The sequence below is a fragment of the Protopterus annectens genome, chromosome 12.part0 (assembly GCF_019279795.1).
Source record: "Protopterus annectens isolate FY-2018-M chromosome 12.part0, PAN1.0, whole genome shotgun sequence".
NCBI lineage: Eukaryota > Metazoa > Chordata > Ceratodontiformes > Protopteridae > Protopterus > Protopterus annectens.
Window position 1 is genome coordinate 210,611,080 of NC_056746.1, and position 23,061 is coordinate 210,634,140.

The following is a 23,061-nucleotide window of genomic DNA, read 5'->3' on the forward strand; positions in this document are numbered from 1 at the left end:
AAACTATTATGCATAAAATATATTTTCTGAACTGAATGCTCTGTCCCTCAAGCTAAATGTAGCAAAAAGTATGCTCCTACCTACTCTGGCTAGATTAGAGTTCCTGTCTCCATGAGTAATGAAGATAAAGACGACTCAGTCACTAGGTAAGCAATGATATGCTAACACACATACATCTGTATATCGTATTCATTAACTGTATGTGACTCTACCTTGTTTCCACAGAAAAATGCAACACACGCTATCTACCAAAATGTATTACAACTGTGGCCAAAAAGTACAGGTGCAATCAACGCAAAGAAGGAGACCAATGTCAGCTACAACTGTACATATTTTCTGGACATGCAAACAAGTCTCGCTTTAGCAGAGAATCCTGTAGTGAGGTAAATATTTCTTTTTATGCTTTTATTGTTATTATGTCATGTAACATTTTTGCATCTCTAAATGGATTGGTTATCAATACTCATAGGTATGAAAGCATTTTGTCTATATTTACTTAAAAGTCTTTTGCATTTGATTAGCCAAGTCCTGGTACCCATGAATGCTAATAAACAACATTTTAGTTAGGATGTTGGCCAACAAGATGACTTAGTATAATTATTTTTTTTAAAGCATACATTTAAAAATAACAGTTGTAGAGCCCCAGTAAGGCACTGCAGAGGAATACTTTAGTTCATAAGTATATACTAGGCTAACGACCACTAGGGCCCTTAAAAGCCTAGCCGTGCAAACAAATGGACTCACAAATTTGATTTATATTTGATTTATGGGGGGGGGGGTGTTTTAATGACTGCCTCTTTCCATCAGAGACATAGGAGCCAGACCAGGGGTACATTTCCGATTACCCCTTTACCCATTGGTCCAAGTTGCATTTAAATAGGGATAGGGAGGAACTCTGCATTACATGGATGGGGAGTCTGTTCCAGAGAATGGGAATTCTCTGAGAAACATATCTGTCACTCAAACATGTCCTATTTATGTTGCAAGTAAAATTTAGGCTTTCTAATCTATTAGTTCAAATGTTGTTTGTTTTGTGGATGTACAAAGTGGTGGTGCTGCGGTAGCATTGTCGTCTCACAGTAAGACGCTGTCCGGTTCAATTCTCAGCTAGAGCGTCTTCTGCATGGAGACATATGTGAATGGGCGTACCTTCGTTGAAGGTTGTGCGTCAGGGCTGGCAACTCGGCACGTAACAATCAACTGCCAATCATTAGCGGACTGGAGTTCTGCTGTGGCGACCCCTAACCGGGAAAAGCTGAAAGACACAACAACAACAACAACAAAGTGGAAAAAATTCATTAAAACAGGGTCTAGGGATGCCTTGTATGCCACGCAAGGATTACCTCGCAAAAGTCTGTATGATACTGAATAAAGAAAGGGCTTTGAAGCCATTGTGTATAACATTGTGGTTACTCCCTGTATTCTTTTTGTAAGGAACCTTTGTGGACTTTCTAGTTGCTGCATGTGTCTGGTTAGGTACATACCAAAGAGGGCATTATACTATATGATGGCCCTGATGAGAGCTGAGTACAGTGGTATGATAACCTGTCTGGACCTAGATGCCATGTCCTTTGTTTTTTTAATAGTTCTTTTCATTCCACAGAGTCATTTGGCAGTATCTCCTTCATCAGACATGAGAGGTGAACCACTCTCCCATCATAATACGCTGTTATCATGTTTAGTAGCATAGTTAATATTTTTCTGTGCATTTATTCTTTTAATTCTGCATATATTATACTTGTAGTTTACACTTCAGTTTATGTAACTAGGAAGCATTTTTTTATTGCTGGCATGACATTTGCTGACACCAGCTCAGGACTATCAAGATATTCTTCAGCACATTGTAAGCAAATAACAAATATTACCAGCTAATATAGCCGATCCACCTCTAGCAGCCAAGCAAGCATAAGAATATAAGTGACAAGTGAAACTCCCATTGTTTCAGCTGAACTGTTCCAAAATAAGTGACCAAACTATGAAGAAAAAAACTGGCTAGTTCACCATCACAAATCCTAAACCCCTTCCACTATCTGCACTCCAAAACGGGATTCACCCCTCTATAGTCTAAAACTTCTATTTGTTAGAGTAGCAATGAACTTGGATAAACAATCCTGGTCCCCTTTTCTTAGATTGTATTTAGACAGATATTGCAGCTATAAATCAAGCTGAAGTACTTGCCCAGCATTACAATGGCTGTTTCCTTTACACAAAAAACAAGGTCTTGACCTAAAATCAGAATGCGACAATGCCTGAAATAATATGAGTTACATGCCCTTCTACCATTGTCAAAGTGACCACCCCTGCTTTGCCAAAATAAAAACATCAGGTGCTACTTGTAACATTTCTCAGAACAGGTTTTTGATTGGCTCTTGGAAATCCTCTGCTACCAATTTACTGGGCAAGCCTTCTATGACTTCCAGATTGTGATGATAACTATGTATCAAGATTATGACTTTCAGATTATGATGATAATTATGTATCAATATTATGACTTTCAGATTATGATGATAACTATGTATCAAGAAGGATAGCTGTTTTTCTTCATCAATGTGGTGGTGTAAGTGTAATCTCGAAGAGGTGTTCTTACACTTTTGTAGCACTATTCACAGTTGAATATTCCATGCCTCTGGACTTAAGACTGTACTGTTTTTTTTCTTACAAGGAGTTTGAAGACAAGAGAAGGTCAACAATTACAAACTGTAACATAACAAAAATGTAGAGAGCAAGGCTATCACATTCATGCCCAACTTGGCAACAAGCAGATGCTAGGGAGTTGGGAATGGTGTTCCTTCCTTGGGACTAACAGAATGAATCTACTTTTTGTACTTTGAAGAGCCTTTCAGTATACTTAAATTTTACTCATGAATATATTTATCATTTTGTTGGTGGAACTTCAACATGAAAGGATTTTTACACCATAAAACAGTAATATAATGAAAGGTCATTGGATGGGCTTTACTTTTACAATCACTCCTTAATCTTATATTACTAATTCAATATTTTGCACATTTGAAGAAAGTGCAAAATCTCATGATGTCAGATTTATTCTTGGTGAAGCACCATTGATGAAGAAAGTTGTGAAAAACAAATCTCAGTCATGTATTATGAATACTGCTTTGGCATTGATAGTGAAGACTGGGACATCCAGCAGTAGGTAGTCTGTTCTGCAGTTGCCACACTAAGATTCCAACTGCTGTTTGTCTACTGAGTTTCAAGGCAGAAATATCTGGACAGTGTCAGACATCCAGTTAACTGTAGGGTACCTCCAGATAATACTTCCTGCTCATTACTGGGCCAAGGCCTACTCCCAGGTAACTGAAAGGTTTGGTATTCTTTTCTGATGGCATCCAAAACTGCTACATCCCAGTTAACCTTGCATATCCTTTTTGAAGTTCTGATGAACATCTGGTTGTTTTTGATTTAAGTGACTGTCAAAGTGTAGTTGATGAACTTGTGTGACAGTGCTTGCAGAATCATGTCAAGGTTTATTTTCAGTTTTATCAGAGGTGGTGCTACAGGCCAAAATAGTATATTATCTCTGTAAAAAGTATACAGCTACAAAGAAAGCTGGAGTAGAGTTGATTATGAATAGGTAATACAACAGCGGGCTAAAGAAATAGTCCTGTGGTAACTGTTACGGAAGCGGACATAATTAGGGTGGCTATTCTGAACTTTAAATTTTTATTTCATATTTAGAAGGTAATTGGCAAAATATCTCAATCCTTCACTGAGCCTAATGTGTTTTCACATTCTCAAGAATGAGGGATCAGTAAAGTATGTCAAAGACCTAAGTGAGCTTTTTTTTTTTTTGACAACAATCTATAGATAGCACTTGAAAATAGTTCCTGTTTTCCACTTTCTTAGTCTAATAATGATCAGATAAGAGTTGTATAAGTACTCTTGGATGATACATTTGCTCTTCTCCTGGTGTGAGAACAGCAATAAGGCTGCTATTGTACTGTGATGCGACACAAAACCATAATAATTAGGTAACATTTATTTGGGTATTTCTGTTTTTGTGCTAAAACCAGTTTATGTAGGGTTTCTTTGAAGGTAAGGTCTGTATAAACTGAACTGTGACAGGGGTGAAACTTTATATATTTTTGTTATAGAGCTCATCAGTACTTCTAACAAGAGCAAGGAAAATGTGTTTTGGTAGAAAGGTAGATTAACAATGTGGAACAGGTGCATAGCAATACGAGCGCTCATCTAAAAAAAAGGAGCAGATACAGAGCATCACAATGGTTCTCATGCTTTAGCAGATTATGCTGTATTCTTTTAATGTGCTTGTATAACATTTTAGAGAAGAGAAATGGGTGATTATCAAGGACAGCTACAGACACGGTTAAATACTAAGGTGCTTGAATCTGATTAGTGGTCATATAAGTTTTTGGGCAGCTGTATCATATATGGGTATACAACTTTAATGTCAAATGAGTTAATTACAGTGATTTACTTATCATGGTAAATAGTTCAGCTAAAGAGTTCTCAGCTGGGAATGGATTTTAAACCACATGTACTGTGTCTATGCATTATTTATTAAGATTCCTTATAAGACACGGAATTAAAGTAGTGAAATACATGAGAATTGAAAAAAAACTATTTCAGCTTAAGAGTTTTTAGTTTCAGATCAACGGGAGTGTAATTCTTAGTGGAAATATAGGTTGACTGCACCCCCTGATTTTCTTTTCCTACGAGGAATTTGGATGAAGCCCAAAACTTTGGATTCATAAATTCAATTTATGTAAATTCAAAGGTATGCAACTTTTTTACTTTTCTTGAAGGGAAGCAAATAAAATGACAGCATTTATAAAAAATTCAGGAATTATTGGTAGCCTAGAATGTATACCAATTTACATGGCTGAGTGATTCAAGAAAACACTCAGCCATTTAGATCAGTATGGTCGTCATGAAGGTGAACATAACCAAAAGGCAGTATTCAACTGCGAAACACAAACTTTTTGTTTGGTACAGCCCTTGCTGGAGAATTTGAATATCAGAATAGGGTTTGATAGCCACCTTCAATTTGCAATCAGCAAACATGGTTTGCCATAATCCCTTCATATTGACTTTATGTCATAGAAATATATATACCAAAGAGTAAGTGATCCAGGAGGAGTCATGTGGGACCCCACTGGTGATATCTTTCTGTCTAGAACAAATACTTCCAACCTTATCATGGATTCTGCTAGACAGTAATTTATGAGTTAACATTATTCATAACAAATTTCTTTTGCAGTTTTTTTCACAGATTTCATATGAATGTACTGCATTTTTAGTAGCCCAGATATGGTATTCTTAATAGAGAATATTTGATTGCATTTATTATTTAACAAGCTTTGACTTTTAACAGTATCAGGCTTTTTATGGTTTATCTGGTTGTGTGTATTTGGTGTGGGGTCTTTAAGAGGCTTTAAGGTAGGCCATGTGACTTAGAGAAGTTATTTAAGATGGTGTGCACTGTTTTTTAATTATCTAATAAAGTCTTGGGAGTAACCAGGATGAAAATGCTTTTTTATTTTTTACAGAGTTTTGCACATTTTAAAGAATGTGTTGGTTTATTAATAAAATCTATGTTTTAAAACTGTTTGGAGCTGTGGTTTACTTCACTTGCTACCTTAATATTATGCAGACTGGAGTTTGCCATGTTGGGATTCCATCAGGTGAACTATTGCCTAAAAAGGTAGTATGGAGTTATCAAAAGTTTTATCTAGTATGCAACAAACAAGTGGTGATAGATGGCAAAGCAGGTGTTTCTACTGACCATTTCATTCCATGCAAACATTAGATCCCCCTAGAGTGTCACCAATTTACCAACTAATTATTGAGGCCAGTTTCATTGAATTTCATCTGAATGGTGTATGGAAACAACAAGAAAATAGTCTCCTTTTCTATATCCAGATAGGCCAAATAACTAGAATTACCAAATGGTATTTCCACAGTTTGGTGAAAAATAGCTGCCTCTGGGATTTTGGTTTACTAATAAGCAGCTCAGAGCTTCTGTAGCATTGTTGGTTTAGTATAATGGTTAAAGTCTTTACCTTGTGGACCCATGATACAGGGTTTGATTCTGATCTTGGGTTATTGGCTGGCCTTAAAATAGTCCTTCAAGGCAGCTTGTCTAAGAACCTAATACAATTCTCATGTAAAAATATTATTTGACTATATTTTCCTTATTGAAATGTCTGTACTTCAGAAACATTAATTGTGGGTAGGCCTCACAGACATTTAAAATAAATCTCTCTAATTTTAATCCACCACACCTTGCACTATACTTGAATCACAGTCGGGTAGTCTTCCTAAACATGGTGTCATGTTCACACGACTTAATACAAACACTATAAATAAGAAATGGACATTCCTTAAAGCATGGTTACCTAAACACAATGGTGACATACTTATCACCATGAGACTCAAGGTTTAGCACTGTCTGTTTCATATAATCTTTCTAGAAATGCAGGCCACAGACTATAAACGGGGGAGGGAGGGATGGCACCTTACTTCTCTAGCTGCCTTTTCTATAGGATTTACTACTCTCAAATATCTTTGCAGACGGTGATCATGGTCATAAAAGTAAAAGATAATTGCTTGTTGTTGGAAATCTGGATAAGATTTTATAACAAAGACATCACATTGCCAGATAAAATTTTATTTATGTATTTTGTGAGATCAATTTTAGTTTCGGCTTATTTGTCATAAGCATTAAAACTCAATCATCTGTGCAGCACAGAGAAAAAGGCATTGTGCAAAACATTAGACCATAAAACAGAAAATTATTCCAATTTTTATTAATTTCAAAATAGTTGTTAACTTTTTGCAATGAATTTACATAAACGATTAATGTAATAAGAAAGGTCTTTGTTAATGTCCACCAGACTTACTTTCCAGTAGCAATAGATTATTGCTGATGTGATAATCATTGGCTGCAGTAGCATTACCCCTGTGTCCTAGTTATGCCTAATTCATCAGATAGAATCCCCAAAATCAAAGACTTTTTGTCAGATAAAGATGGATCTGGTTGTCTTGCGAGTTTGAGTGCTACCATATGGAATTCTGACCATATTTCTTGGACCCCCACCCCCACAGCCCCTGAGTAAGTGAATGTAGCTGGCATCAACTTTTACACATCTCCAGCAAGTTCCATAACCCCATTTTCTGGTTTGCAGTAGTGTGGGGGTTATATGCCAAAAATGCAGCGTTTTGAAATGGGATAGTGTAACTGTGTATGAATATTTATCCCCAGGTGTCTCCAGTATGTGGTTGTGCCATTCACCCACTAGGATTTGTGTGTTTTATCATCTGGTCCACTGCTGCCTGCCTACCTTGTGTACCTTCAGGCCGTATTCATCTAATACCTTGTAGAAGTGAGATAACAGACTGCATTTTGAATGTTGTACAAGCTGCATCCCATCATATTGCCCTCAGGAGAGGAGTATCAGTGACTAAAAAGGTTTGACCAACACTCACTAAATTATAAGCACCGCTACCAAGATTTGCCTTATGACATAATATGTCTACATTTGTCTAGCGTTAATGGGGAATCATACATTCCTGGATACAGATCTGTCCAAAAGAACGTTCCCCTGAGTACTACCTAGCCACAGAAGGCTTTTGCTGTCTATGCATAAGCTCTTATTTGACCAAATATGTGACCAACTGAATTTCATCTTGGGTGGTTGTGTCATTCTGCAAAGATATCTAGGCAATTTGTGATGGAAGCCTTAGTGGTCTGAGGTCTGTTCTATCCTTGTACAAAGTATGCTAGCTCTGCCTCGTTAGAGTATATTACAAGACTAGATACCTCTACCCTTCCATACGCCTCAGAGGCCATCTTTTTTTTCCATGCTAACCTTTGATGGCTGTTGTCAAAAATAAATCTAAAAAAGAGCACCAGAAGTTTAGCAGATAGTAGGTTGTTGGGCAGGTTAGGAATGCACCTGTTGTGATATAAAACTTGGGGAGGGGACACATTCTGACAGTTTGTATTTTGTCTGTAAGCAGGAGTTTTAACCTTGCTTGTGCAATTAATTTCTCCTGACACTGTTTCAGTAACAGTTTTAGGTTATTGCATACCATAACAGCAAAATTGGCTGATGTATATATTCCCAAATACTTGAAGGAGCTAACAGTCTGTATATTATCTTGTGAGAAAAACTTGTCAGAGGTTTTGCATTGGCTGTTCAGGGGAAGATGAACCTATTTACCCCAATTTATTGATAGGGCAGACGAGTTATAATATTACTGTATTACTTGAAGAATTACAAGAATTGAAGCCAGGTATGAGTATTTTTTCACATAAAACGCAATCATTTGTGAACCAAACCTCTGTCATCCTATTTTTTAGCACAGGAGTGCCCCAGTATATATTGTTATGGTGAATATATAAGTTCAGGACCTCTACCACCATTATAAATGATAGGGAGACAACGCCATCCTTGTCTTGCACCATTTTCCAATTGAAAATGACATGAGCAGGTGTTATTGGTTACTAGTTGTACTAATGACTGGCTCCAAAGCAACTGACACCACACTAAAAAATACCATTAATTCCAAATTTCTCTAGCACCCTCTACATAAACTCCCACCTCATTGAGTCAAATGCCTTGTTAAAGTCGAAGAGCAGAATTGCCATTCAGCAGTTTTCCAGTTGACCATCTCATGCATATTAAGAAAAGTCACATTAGCCCCAGTATACCTTGCATGTGAGGGATAAACTCCTGCTGGGGGCTGCTAATCGCATTGAGTATCACTGTCCTCGATCTACCTGCCAAAACCTTGTCCAATATCTGCCAATATCTTAGTTTCCATGGCCATTAAGAAGAATGACCTGTGTTATTGGGGGTAGCTCGGGTCTTTCCCTTCTTTGCAGAGTTCACCATTCTAGACTACAGCAGCAGAAACCCCTTAGGTGAACTTTCATTACATAGACTTGATAGCTGGGGAGCTAGCTCAGTGCTTAGCACTTTGCAGAAATCAGCTGTTAGGCCATCCGGCACCTGGGCTTTCCTGGCCTTCAATGTTTTTTATGGATAGTTTCATGTTGTTCAGGGGTATGGATAACTTCAGGACTTCACATTATGCAGAATCCAGACTTTGTCAGTTTATCGTCTTGTGAAACTTACCCCAGGCTGTCTCCATGTCAGAGGATTCCACCTGAAATAGTACACATAATTGTATTAATTTCTTGAGGTGTATGTCTTTTAATTCTGTTGGCCTCTTTCACTCCTAAGATAGCCATCTCACAATTCCTCTCCCTTATTGTTGATGCTAGTAGTGTGGTCAAGGTGTTTTGATTGGCCAAATACAATCATTTTAACATCTCATTTTTCTGGTGTTGGACAGTGTAGTAAGTGGTACTAACCTTAGCTGTAATGCTCCACAGTTAGAATAGCTAGGGGCTATTACAGTCACCCCACTTTTGTTGAATAAACCCCAATATAAGGGCTACTGTAGACTAAAGACTACCTTAAACTTATCTGGTTAATTCTTCAGTTTTAAGAGGCACTGGATAGAACATGTTTCATTTAGACCTGGATAGTGGCAAGCATCCAAACAAATTTGCCACATAAGTTCCAGCCTGTCTAATAGTAAGGACCTTGGTCCACCCCTTATGTCTTTTGTTATGTGATCTATGACTCTAAATTTGAAATTATGGGTGGGCTTGTGGATCCTATAAAATGGAGTTAGGCCAGCTTTTGGTTTCTAGTATGTGATGTGAGAATATATGTTTAGGTCGGGGGCAAAATAAAACCCCCAATGGAACAAGACTTATTTGATTATTTTTCTAAAATTATGAAATATTTAGGAGTAGACATAGGTATTTTATTTTAATTAATTTGTTTCATAATGTACCAGTTTAGGAAACTAGTAAGCACGAGCTGTGGAGGAAATTCACATGCACACATAAAAACACATAAAAAATATAAAAACATGTGGGTGCGTAAATATATATAACTATTCATGCATTTTTATATGAAATTTTTTAGGTCTATTGGTTATAGGGCTGTGTTGGTTTGGACCATTCAACTTATTTATTATTAATTATTATTATTATATTATTTTGATATGTTTATTTATAATGTGTAATTTGGTATTATGTACAATATAGCACTTATAGGACAAATAGAAGTTTAGAAAGAGTGCAGCATCAAGGTCATTGCTTGTATTTGTAGTGCACTTTAGGGTACTTTATATTGGAAGGTACTGTGCAAACTTTTCAGTCTTTTTCCCTGTTACCTATTAAGCAATTAAGAAACAGGGCGGGCAGAGTATTTATGTAAATTGAACTTATTCAATGTTATCTGATGAAGTCTAGTTACTAACTAGATGAAAAGCACGTCATTGTGATGAGTTGTTCTTATTTTATCATTTTTATTGTTTTATTAAAGTTCAGTTCCCGACTCCGTTTTATTTGTTGTTCTTCAGTTGGTTGTGCCATTTCCTTACTAGTAAAGATGAAGCAGATCATTTAAGACAAGTTAACAGTTGTACAGCAGTCTCTTCTGATACCCTGGTTAACTCCATGTACAACTTGTATTAGGAGAACAGACTAAACATCTCATTGTACAGCCATGCGTACCATCCCCCCCAGTACCAACACTTTGAATTACAGATTATAAGAAATGATACACTGCAGACAAAAAAAAAGAAAAAGAAAAAAGAAAAAACAGGTACTATGAAAGTCTTCGGTCTTAACTTTACTGGTCCAGCTAAGAATGAATTGCTTCAAATTAGCTCAGTAAACAGAGTAACACAACTAGTATTGTCAGGTCCCATATGTAATCCACTGTCAGGAACAAGCAGCTTCTTAGACATAATTCTTACAGACATTCTTACATTATAGATCAGTGCCACCATATACAATTAGTGATCATTGCTCAGTCACTGCTACATCTTTATATAAAATATCAACATGCCTGAATGAAGCTTTTCATTTATATATCTTTGCCAGAAACAGCCAAAATCAACTTCTTGTTAAGCTAGGCAGCATTAATTTGAGGCAACTTTATAATGAATCCAATTCTGCTACAGTTCTCTATATTTTCTACCATTTCCTTGACACCCATTATGAAGTTTTTTTTTCCTGTACACAAAGAAGTATTAGGATAAAAACTGTCCCTGATTTAAAGAAGGCATAAAATAACATGAGAGGCTTAAAGGCAGGGACTGTTATTCCATGAGAACCAAAAACAATTAACCTGATTGGGAATATTTTTTCATGTTGCTGTTAACACTGTCGCTGCATCTAATACATGATAAAGGCAGGCTATATTGGTTAGACTATATAAAAAAACCATCAAGCAAGTGTTGAAACACACCAGACTACAAAGCCAGTGAAAAATATGCCACCAATCTTATATTAAATAGTTTCTTCACACTGAATAACACTCTTGTGCCTCGGCACAGCCTTCCTGGAGTTACAAAATATGCCACACCATGCATCCATATATGCACACATATATTCACTTAAACACAATTAATTAAACAATTATCTAATTTGTCAACCATCAATTAAAATAATCATATATACATTTTAAAGAAACTCTCCAGTTACAGTCACTATTTAGATCTGCTGGAGATAGTGTATTAAATTTTAAAATATATAAAGTTTCTTTGTACAATCATTTCTTTTTCACTAACACTTCATCTGTTTCTGAAATATGTTCCAAAATACAAGCTTTTATAAACAGTGAAAAGTCACTACTGTGTCAAGTAAAAAAATGTAAAGCTATAGGGCTCATAGCATTATTATTGTTTATGTCTCTGATATGTTCTTGCAACCGTAGCTTGAATATTCTTTTAGTCTCCCCTACATAATACAAATTACATGGGCAAGACAGAGCATATACCACTGATTTAGTTATACATGAAAAAGCAGAAGTGGAACAGAATTTTACACCATTTATTTTTTCAAAACATTTGGTAATGTTGGGGCAAACCGAACACCCTCCACAAGGGAAGGTGCCACATTCGCCAGCCTGTAGAGTTAATGGATTTGTTTCACCTGGTGAAAAATTGTGTACAACAATGTCTTTAATATTTCTACTTCTCTTAAAAGAGATATTTACAGTTCTACACAGATTTTTTACCCCTTCCATATTAATTAAATCGGGCCAATAATATCTAATAACATCAATAATTTTCTCACTTAGAATATTATGTACAGTAACAAAATAAACTTTTCTACAATTCTGCACAGTATTAAATTCTCTATTATTATTTACCTTATTTACTAAAGGCCTATTATGAAGTAAGCTGGTATCCATTATTTTATGAAGGGCATCTAAAATAACATTTTCATCATCCCCCCTTTGCTTGAAGTTAATACATGTTTTTATTATTTCCTTTTCTAACCCATTTCATCATTACATAGCCTGCTAACTCCAAATAATTCATTATAAGCTAGTGCCTTCAAAGTATGTGGTGGATGGCAACTACTACTATGCAAAATATTATAATCTCTACTTCCCTTTCTCTGTATATCAGTTACTATATTACTATTCCTAATAGTCAAAGTGACATTAGATAGTTAACTGTTCTGCCTATCTGTAAGCCATCAAATTTTATCTGAAAACGACTTGCATCTAAATCATTTATAAACTGGGGAGCTATTTCTGCACCCCCTTACATAAAAAAAATCAAATCATCTATATATCTACAACATAAAATAACATAACTATTAAAAAAATTAAATCTATACAAAAACCCAACTTCAAAAAGGCCCATAAACAGGTTAGCATACATGGATGCAAAAGATGCACCCATGGCAGTACCTTGTATTTGATGGTAAATGAGCTTGCTACAAAATATTCAAACAAAAATATAATAATTCCATCACATAATTACTAACAGGGCTATCACCTAGAAAAAAAATCTAACAGCTTCCATACCTAACTCATGGGTAATACTTGTATAAAGTCTTTTTTACATCTATAACTATTCAGTAATATTCTTCATCACATTTAACATTTTTTATTTTATCCAGAAACTGGAAAGTGTCTTTAATATAAGAATTTAACTTAACTACATAATTCAAAAGATAAGAATGTAAAAAAATACCCATATTATGAAAAAATAATTCTGTGTTGCTACTATGGGTCTACCTGGGGGGAGGGGGGGGCTCACATTGTTGTGTCTTTGGCAGACAATAGAACTTAGCCATTGAGCTTCCTTCTACATTAAATTTATTTAGGGCATCTTTTCTTGTAAAATAGCCTAATCTTAGGCCTTTAGCTACTGGTTCTTTAAAATTCATTACAGCTTGATAAAAAAAAAATCAATATTTACTGCCCTATATACTTGGCCATCAGATAAATGGTCCATACACATTTTCAGATGTTGTTTCCAGTGCATAACATTTTCTATCTTTATCTGAGGATTTTATAATTATGTGTGATCTTTTACACAGATTTAATAAAGACAACCATTCCTTCTTACTCATATTGTACAAAATGTCTTTCTTCTCAGAAGAAAAATCTTTCAAAACTTTCTCTAATGCAAAATTAAGCATCTTAGAAAATTGCAAAATCACCTGGTTGTTAAATGCAGGTATAAACGTACTAGTATAAGTATCCATTTCAGTATTTAAAGTGCAATATGCATTAACATTTTCAGCTGTTGTTTCAAATGAAGAATCACAAGAGAAGAAATCCAGCAACTCATCTTTACTTGCAGATACTCTGTCTTCATTAACTGACATACGTTCACCATTACATTCAAAGTAATTAACCAAGTGCAGCTTTCTTATTAACTTAAACACTTCTGCCTTAACAAAATGAGCTCTAGGTAGTGCTGTTGGTATAAACTTTAAACCATACTTCAAAACAGATATTTCAGTTTCACTTAAATCAACCCCAGATAAATTCACAATATAGTTATTCAAATCACATCTTTTTATACTGCTAACTACTGTGCAAACATGTTTAAAATCAATATTTAGTCCTTTTATTTTGTTTGAACTGTTGAAAGTCTCTGTTACCTTCATGCCTTTGTTTAAAACTGTTTTGTTGATTGTAGCCATTCTGCTGTCTTCCCTGTTGGTTTGCCTAGGCCCCGAAACATCATATTTATGTAATTAGGTTGTTGTGGAGCAGGCAAAAGTGGATAGTCTGTATTTTCATTATCAGAGCCTGCAGAAGTATTAGTTCCATCTGTAGAGGCAAAGGAGACATTGTGATGTTTCTTAGATCTCCCAGAAGCATTTTTAAAGCCTCTGGTACCATTCTGATTGGCTACCATCTTAAAAGCCAAACCAGAGTCATAGTCTCTAATGTCTCTTTGTAACGTATTGATTTTACGTTGTATAATTTCACTAGAGTTTTCATCTAACTTGATATTTAAAGAACGTAATCATTGTTCAAACTTAGAACCACCCAGCTGCCCAGATAATTCATCACAAGCAGCTGCAATTTCAGCCTTCACTTTAAACTGTTTTAGGGTGTCTCATTCTATCAGTATAAGCAGCCTGTGGGAGGGAGCAATCTATCTTTTTTCAAACTCTAGTTCAGTTACATCAGAGGTATCAAAGGCAGCAGAAGGATTCTTTACAAAACGTAACCCCCTAGGGGTAATGTCTATATCCAAATATCTCTGCAAGCCTAGAATATTATAATGTAAGGCATTTTCTCTAAACAGCAGCCATTTAAGTGAAGTTAGTATGGTCAGCTGTTGACAAATGTATTGCATTGGCCTTACCCACTTCATTAAAAGGGTTTGTAGATCTTTTCCCCCTTCCTTCTTCTAACAGACACTGCCAGGTTTTGACAGGGGCAGCATTGGATATAGAGGTACTCGGCTCCATGTGAGTTTCATCAACTGGATGAAAAGTAGCAGAAACAGATGCATCATCTCGAAAAATATGTGGCAATTGTTGCAGCGATCCACTGGCCATCTCTCACCATATAAAAAACACCAAGCACACCAGACTACAAAGCCAGTGAAAAAAATGCCACCAATCTTATATTAAATAGTTTATTCACACTGCATAACACTCTGGTGCCTTGGCACAACCTTCCTGGAGTTATAAAATATGCCAAACCATTGACTATTAGGAATAGTAATATAGTTGTTGTTGTTGTGTCTTTCAGCTTTTCCCGGTTAGGGGTCGCCACAGCGGAACTCCGGTCTGCTAATGATTGGCAGTAGATTTTTACATGCCGAGTTGCCAGCCCTGACACACAACCTTCAATGAAGGTGCACCCATTCAAGCATGTCTTTGCACAGAAGACGCTCTAGTTGAGAATCAAGCAGGACACCGTCTTACTGTGAGGCGACAATGCTACCGCAGCACCACCACCGCAGTAGGAATAGTAATATATAGTAACTGATATAAAGAGAAAGGGAAGTAGAGATTATAATATTTTGGATAGTAGTAGTTGCCATCCACCACATACTTTAGAGGCACTACCTTATAATGAATTATTGAGAGTTATCAGGCTATGTAATGATGAAATGGGTTAGAAAAGGAAATAATAAAAACATGTATTAACTTCAAGCAAAGGGGGGAATGATGAAAATGTTATTTTAGATGCCCTTCATAAAATAATGGATACCAGCTTACTTCATAATAGGCCTTTAGTAAATAAGGTAAATAATAATAGAGAATTTAATACTGTGCAGAAGTGTAGAAAAGTTTATTTTGTGACTGTACATAATATTCTAAGTGAGAAAATTATTGATGTTATTAGATATTATGGGCCTGATTTAATTAATATGGAAGGGGTAAAAAAATCTTTGTAGAACTGTAAATACCTCTTTTAAGAGAAGTAGAAATATTAAAGACATGGTGGTACACAATGGATTTGTTTCACCTGGTGAAAATTTAACTCTACAGGTTGGTGAATGTGGCACCTTCCCTTGTGGAGGGTGTTCGGTTTGCCCCAACATTACCAAATGTTTTGAAAAAATAAATGGTGTAAAATTCTGTTCCACTTCTGCTTTTTCATGTATAACTAAATCAGTGGTATATGCTCTGTCTTGCCCATGTAATTTGTATTATGTAGGGGAGACTAAAAGAATATTCAAGCTACGGTTGCAAGAACATATCAGAGACATAAACAATAATAATGCTATGAGTCGTATAGCTTTACATTTTTTTACTTGACACAGTAGTGACTTTTCACTGTTTATAAAAGCTTGTATTTTGGAACATATTTCAGAAACAGATGAAGTGTTAGTGAAAAAGAAATGATTGTACAAAGAAACTTTATATATTTTAAAATTTAATACACTATCTCCAGCAGATCTAAAAAGTGAATGTAACTGGAAAGTTTCTTTAAAATGTATATATGATTATTTTAATTGATGGTTGACAAATTAGATGATTGTTTAATTAATTGTGTTTAAGTGAATATATGTGTGCATATATGGATGCATGGTGTGGCATATTTTGTAACTCCAGGAAGGCTGTGCCGAGGCACAAGAGTGTTATTCAGTGTGAAGAAACTATTTAATATAAGATTGGTGGCATTTTTTTCACTGGCTTTGTAGTCTGGTGTATTTTGGTTAGACTATGTACAATGGTAGACTCTAAAGAGATCAAATGTTGTATCACATTAGGAGCCTTACTGGGGGCAAATACTGCTAATGTATCCCAGACAAATCTAATGCCAGCCTCCAGTCCTTTACCACTAGGTTTTAACTCTGATGCCTCCTTCTCCCCTGACATACTTCAGAAGCTTCCCTTCTGCTTATTTCATATTTCAAAAAAATATTAGAAAATCTCTGGAAAAGAATAAAAAAAACATAAGATTATGCACTTCACCCATCAGATGATAGATCCTTGTATTACAATGCCTCTTTCTCATATTTTTAATCAGTCACTGACATCTGGCATATTTATACCTCAGTTTAAGCATTTCATCATAATACCTCTCACAGTGGTTAACCCACATTCATCCATGGAGGGCTACAAACACATATCCAGTCTGTATCACTCAACAAACACTTTAAAAAACTCATTTATGAGCAACTCAGACTACAGCTGGTATTTACAGATGGCTAGTGCAGTGCAAAATAGCATGGATAGCAGCATGCATGGAGTGGAGGTGATTGTAAAACTCACGTTACATGGTCAAATTAGCATAATATGCCTGACATTCTAATGAATGCAAAATGACATGTGAATGAGAAATTCCATGCAAATGAGCCACAAAAAATATGCAAACGAAGCAAAACAAAATGGGAAGCAATTCAGATATGTATAAAAAGGCCCCACTTCCCAGTTTTGAATGCCATGCTTTGTGATCTACTTGATGAGACAAATTATGAATTGGAGCAGCAGCAAAACAGCATGTGTATGGCAATGCCATTGGAACCAGTGCTTGTAATATTTTGCATCATGGCCACCATACAAAAGGAGGAAGTAATGACAGCAGGCAACATATGACTACCTAAGAGACCAACAAACAGTGGACCACTTCTAAGTTGGTAGGAATATTGTCTGGAACCTATATGAACTCTGTTACCCATGAGCAGAAGTAAGAGGTATATGAGATATGCCCATTTCTGTGAACACAAAGGTATATGTAGCATTAACTATCTTAGCTACAATGAATTTCAAGCAGCCTATGGGGAATACATTAGTAATATCACAGGACTCAGCCTTGTGAATCCTAAAACAAATCCTTGACATTAAACTACAATATGCAGAGGAATATATCTCATTTCCCAGGACACCACAGGAAAGACGCAACACCATGTGTGCCATGCATATGATAGCACATTTCTCTGAGTTCCTGGGCACCATAGATTGCATGCTTGTTGCTAGAAAGGTCCCACCTGGCCTAGATAGCCAGAGATACATAAAGAGGAAGGGCTTCCACTCCTTGAACTGCCAGGTGATCTTTTATGCACAGGACATTATTTATAATGTGCCCTTATGCCACCCAGGTAGTGCAACAATTCACATCTAAGGCACACATCCAGCCACTACCAGCAGTTCCTGCAAGGGGACTTTCCATAGGGTAACCAGGTTGGTAGGTGTATTCTAATGCAAGATAGACATTTCTATACACACCGGCACTGTGTATGCTGGGAGAAGATCACATATGATATATTTCAAGGATTATTTCGAAAGTATTTATTTATTTAGAAATGAACTTTTTCTACAACATGTTAAGAGATACTTATGCTTTATAGATGATTTGATATTTATTTGCAAAAGAGGCAAGATAGAAGTGAAAGAATTCATAACAAAACTACATGAAAATGATTTAGGAATAAGCTTTGATGGCCTACAGATAGGAAATAAAGTTAACTGTCGAAGGTATGGTGTGGGGGAATTTAGGAACAAGAATACATAGGAAATTTAAAGAGTCTAACCATATTTTACATGGAGAGAGCTGTCATCCACCACATACAATAAAATTCATTCCATATGGAGAGTTTTTAAGGGTTAAGAGATTATGTAATAACCCTGAGGAAGTTAGTATAGAAATGAATGAAACTTTCAAAAAGTTTTGTGAAAGAGGGTATAAGGTTGAAGAAGTGAAAGAAGGAATGGATAAAGTTAATAATATCAAAAGTAGAATGAAGTTAAGAAGTACAAACACAAAGGGCAACAGGAGCAGGAATGTATTCATTTTGTATCTACATCTACCCCCTTTTTCTGAAAAGTTAGTAAGGCAGGTTAAATATTACTGGGGAATGTTGGAGAGAAATGTTAATTTTTTGGGAAATTAAAAGAAAACAGTTTCTCATATCGGAAGGGTAGCAGTATTAAAGACTTTTTACTACATGGAAAGTTTGAAATGCCACATGTTGTAAGAAGTGAAGAAATTGTTTTAAAGGGAACATACCCGTGTGGAAAATGTGGGATATGTAAAAGATTTTATAAATATTAATGGAAAAAAGTTTCAGGTGAAAGGTACATATGGATGTTAAAGTCACAGTATAATATATGGACTTAAATGTCCATGTGGAAAATACAATGTGGGTGAAAGCAAAAGTTTTTCCACAAGGTTAAGGGAGCATGGGAGAGATATAAAAAAGAATAAGCAAACAAGTCCGGTGGGAATACATTTTAATAAATGTCAAGAGGGTAATCCTGAAGGATTGCAAGCAACTGTATTAGATAAAGTTTATGAAAAAAATTGTATAACACCATCAGATGTTAAAAATATATTAAGAAGAAAGGAAACTGTTGATTTTAAAGTTTGATACTCTCATACCAAGAGGGTTAAACCAGGACTGTAACTGGAAGTGTTTGTTATAATGATATTTTATAAATTGCATTTAAATAATTATGTAACTTTTATTTATTAATTGGGGAAAAAGCAGGTGTGCATAAAAGTGGGGGGAATTGTGAGAAGAGACATACTCTGTAAAGGTTAACATAGCTGAAGCGCTAGAGAATTTTATGGTTCTTGAATAAATGTGATTTGTTTTATTGACTTGGACTTTTTTGTGGTGAAAATACACATATGATATATTGTTTGTTGTGTGTTGCAAGTGATGCAGGATATGTCATTGAGCCCTGGCTGATGATTGCAATAAGCAATCTTGAGACCTAGTAGGAAATGGTCTATAAAACAGCTGCCATTACGTGACAATTGTTTGCATCCATTTTATTGGTGCTCAGTGTTAGAGCTGTACCCAATCCATGGCTGAAAGGTAGAAAACTACAAAACTGTGTTTGTACCCTAACAAGTCATATCATGTGTTGACCAAGGGAAGTGACTCTACTCAAAACCTGAATGATGCCAGTGACCACAGGATGCAGGCCACGTGGCTGCAAGTGACATTGATATCATCTCATCAGTGGTATAGTCTGATGTAGGATGACCTGTACCTGATTACCTCAAATTTGGATCCTCCCACTGCCATAGACTTCTTGGCCTGTAAAGGTAAACTAGATGTTTGTTGAAATATGCATCATGGATGCACCTATGAGGGCAACATTTGACAGTAGCAACCTCAGCAGCATTGGTGCCTCTCTTTGCCTATACTGCAGATCACTGTGCAGTCTGCCCTCCCACAAGCCACAGAGCACACTCATTGTCTCTACAATGCTGTATGTAGCAGCTGTGTGTTCCTTGATCACTGGCTAGCAGGTTTGTTGATTGACTCCAGGTATAATACTGATATCAGTGACACTGCTTAAGTCATGCACCATCTTGTGTCTCTCCTAATGAATATGTGCACCTCAGAAGTAGTGTACATGTAAGATGTTCACTGAGCTATGAACACAGGTGGCAGCCCTGTGAGGCTCTTAGGTATACAATATGCTCTGGTGAGGCCATGCGCTCAGCAAGACCTCCACAGTGGCCTCTGTCTTGGTGAATATACATGAACTCCTCTCTTCTCTTCTCTAGCATTTCTGACAGTGCCAGTGTGTCATCAGACTGTGACATTTGCATGCTACCCACATTATCCTTCACAAGCAGTCTGATTACATCAGCCCTATGTGGTCCTGTAGTACTGATTCCTCCACCAGTTGAACCTAGAACAGTTATCAGCTGGCACACATATATTCATAGTGGTACAAAGAGAGACAGTGTTTGTAAAATTTGTTGGATGATATACCCTGCTGTGTTAGATGTTGCAATCGCATACCACGGGAACCCAGAAGGATATATATATATATATATATATATATATATATATATATATATATATATATATATATATATATATATATATATATGTATATACATATATATATATATATATATATATATATATAGGTGGGCCTTGGTCAGTCCCTCATTTCAGATATGCATTGTTGTGTGTTGTAGTTTACTCTAATTGGCATGACTAACCTGGTGCTTCTCCTAATGACACATGAGTGGTTAGTGCCCTGCTTACTTCCATATCCAGGTCACCCATAGATATAAGGGTCTGATCCTCTGGGGCAGTGAATGAAGCCAAAACCTCCTCAAACTCTGTCAGCCACTTCCATGCTAGAAGTCCACCTGTCTGACATGATTTCCTATGATTTTGTTATTTGCATGAAGTATCATGCCAGCAACCCTCTAACACACTTGCTGTAGGGACCTATTATTGCTGTCTACAGCATTGTAGGGATGTATTATGGTTGTCTAAAGCAGTCACATCACCAGTCCCTCTCAAATTTGGTTCAGATAATGTATGCCTGTAGCACCTTTTTACAGGAGGCACATGTCATATATGTGGAGGCCCGGCAATATCAGTTCACTGTTCTGGCCATTAAACTTTTCTAGGTATTACCTCCCTCAAGTAGCTATACCAGTATCTGCAAACCTAAGGACAAAACATCTCAATCAGTGAGTGTGTATGTTATGCTGTGGCATGTACAGGTGTATGACCACAGCCTCATCTCTCCTTATGGACCTCAGTAATAGCAGTTACTGTTATAAACAGCTTCACCACCCCTTTTTGGTATACCATCCATGTATGCACATACAGCCCTAGAACCCCACACTGCTTTTGGCATGTCATCCCTACAGCTCCCCATTGAAATGCCAGGACTCCCAATGCTGAGTCTCAAAATACCAAAAAAAAAAAAAAAAAACAGGACAAAAAATACAGTAGAAGAACGAATATCAAAAATTGCTTTTATCCTTTAAACTTGTATTTTGCAGAAGGAGGGGCTAGACGTTTTCACTCCCAATGTATATACCAACTCTGACATTACAATAACTTGGAAAAAGGGGAATAGCTTGAGAAATGTCAGTCTTAGACTTGGTATATATAAGTCCAGATGTTCATTCAGTCTCCACATTCTTGCACTTGGCATCGTGAGTCTTGCCAATTTAACTAGTTACCAGTCCCCAGAGTATCCTATTTCCATTCTTGATTCTCCCCACACAGCCAGACATTACTGTGATATGCCAGTGTGGTGGGATGCCAGTTACACATGTAGTGAAATATGTCCCTTGTACTCCCTGGCAGCCACTATTAGCTTTGTAATTGTGAATGAGGTACATTACCCGAGCTGGACACTTCCCATACCTATATCACATTCCATCTCTACAAACCATGCACTCAATGTTTTCTCTATTTTAGTCATATGGTTTTAAATGGCATTGAACAAGAGGATTACAGTGTTTTACAGCAAGCCAAAAGCAGGTGGTTAACACAGCAGTTATGCTAATGAAGCTAGGAAACACACGTCTGTGAACTGTTGCCTGTGCACAATGCATTAGCCATATGCATCAATGCAAGCTATGGACATTATTTTTAACATGAAACATGTGACCTGTATGCTTGTGAATATGACATATGCATGCATGTAGTTCACAGTGTAGCACTATGCTGGACAACATGATTTTCATATGTGTATTCATAAGTATGGTGTTACAATATTGCTGTTTGAGTGGACCAACTGAGTGGGCATGGCTGCTTAAGCAAGTAGTAAAAACAGTGTTCCTGTTTGGTTTGCCAGGGAAAGTAGGATTTTGCTGTTTTTTCTGCAGAGAGATTTTAAGGAACTTCTGCTGGGCCACTGTGATGAAGGTGGATGATGGTACTAAGTGAGCCAGGTGCTATGATGATCTGAAGCAGTGGCAGCCTATCCTTCTTTGATTGTGGGAGGCATAGCTTCAGGACAGTGAGCCAGAAATACACTATTTAACATTCCTTGTTTGGGTAGTACCAGTGAGGTACTTGTACAGTGTTCTACAACTATATCTAACAATACACACTTTGTTTTGCATCTGTGGAGCAGTGTTGCAAAGATGGAGAGCTCTAATGCAGGCAAATTGTCAGTCAAGTATAGAGTTGCAATGTGCTTGCATTGCGTGAGTGATTGAGTGAGTGAGTGGCTGTGTGTGTGTGTGTGTGTGTGTGTGTGTGTGTGTGTGTGTGTGTGTGTGTGTGTGTGTGTGTGTGTGTGTGTTCACGTATTTGTGTGTGTGTGTGTGTGTGTGTGTGTGTGTGTGTGCGCGCGCGCACGTGTGCATTTGTGTGTGTATGTGTGTATGTGTGTAATAATTTGTTTTCTGTTGTGTCACTCTTCTGCATGTCCAGCTGTGGAAGAGGAGGAGGTATCATGCTGGCCTCCATCTCTGCTTATCACCAGTACCTGTCAGGTCTACCAATCAGAAGGATGGCAATGGTTCATCCATTTGAAGTTATCTGCAG

General features: G+C 36.7%; 2 protein-coding genes across 2 annotated transcripts in view; one reads left to right on the forward strand and one right to left on the reverse strand.

Annotated features, from left to right (window-relative positions):
- LOC122816453 (uromodulin-like) overlaps nucleotides 1-23,061 on the forward strand; it is a 559,619-nt gene that overhangs the window by 457,830 nt on the left and 78,728 nt on the right. Inside the window, exon 12 of the mRNA XM_044089260.1 lies at nucleotides 226-383. Within this exon, the coding sequence (XP_043945195.1) occupies nucleotides 226-383 (158 nt within the window). The remainder of the gene's footprint in view (nucleotides 1-225; nucleotides 384-23,061) is intronic.
- LOC122816454 (cytochrome P450 3A9-like) overlaps nucleotides 13,834-23,061 on the reverse strand; it is a 473,820-nt gene continuing 464,592 nt past the window's right edge. Inside the window, exon 13 of the mRNA XM_044089262.1 lies at nucleotides 13,834-14,150. Within this exon, the coding sequence (XP_043945197.1) occupies nucleotides 14,067-14,150 (84 nt within the window). The 3' untranslated portion in view covers nucleotides 13,834-14,066. The remainder of the gene's footprint in view (nucleotides 14,151-23,061) is intronic.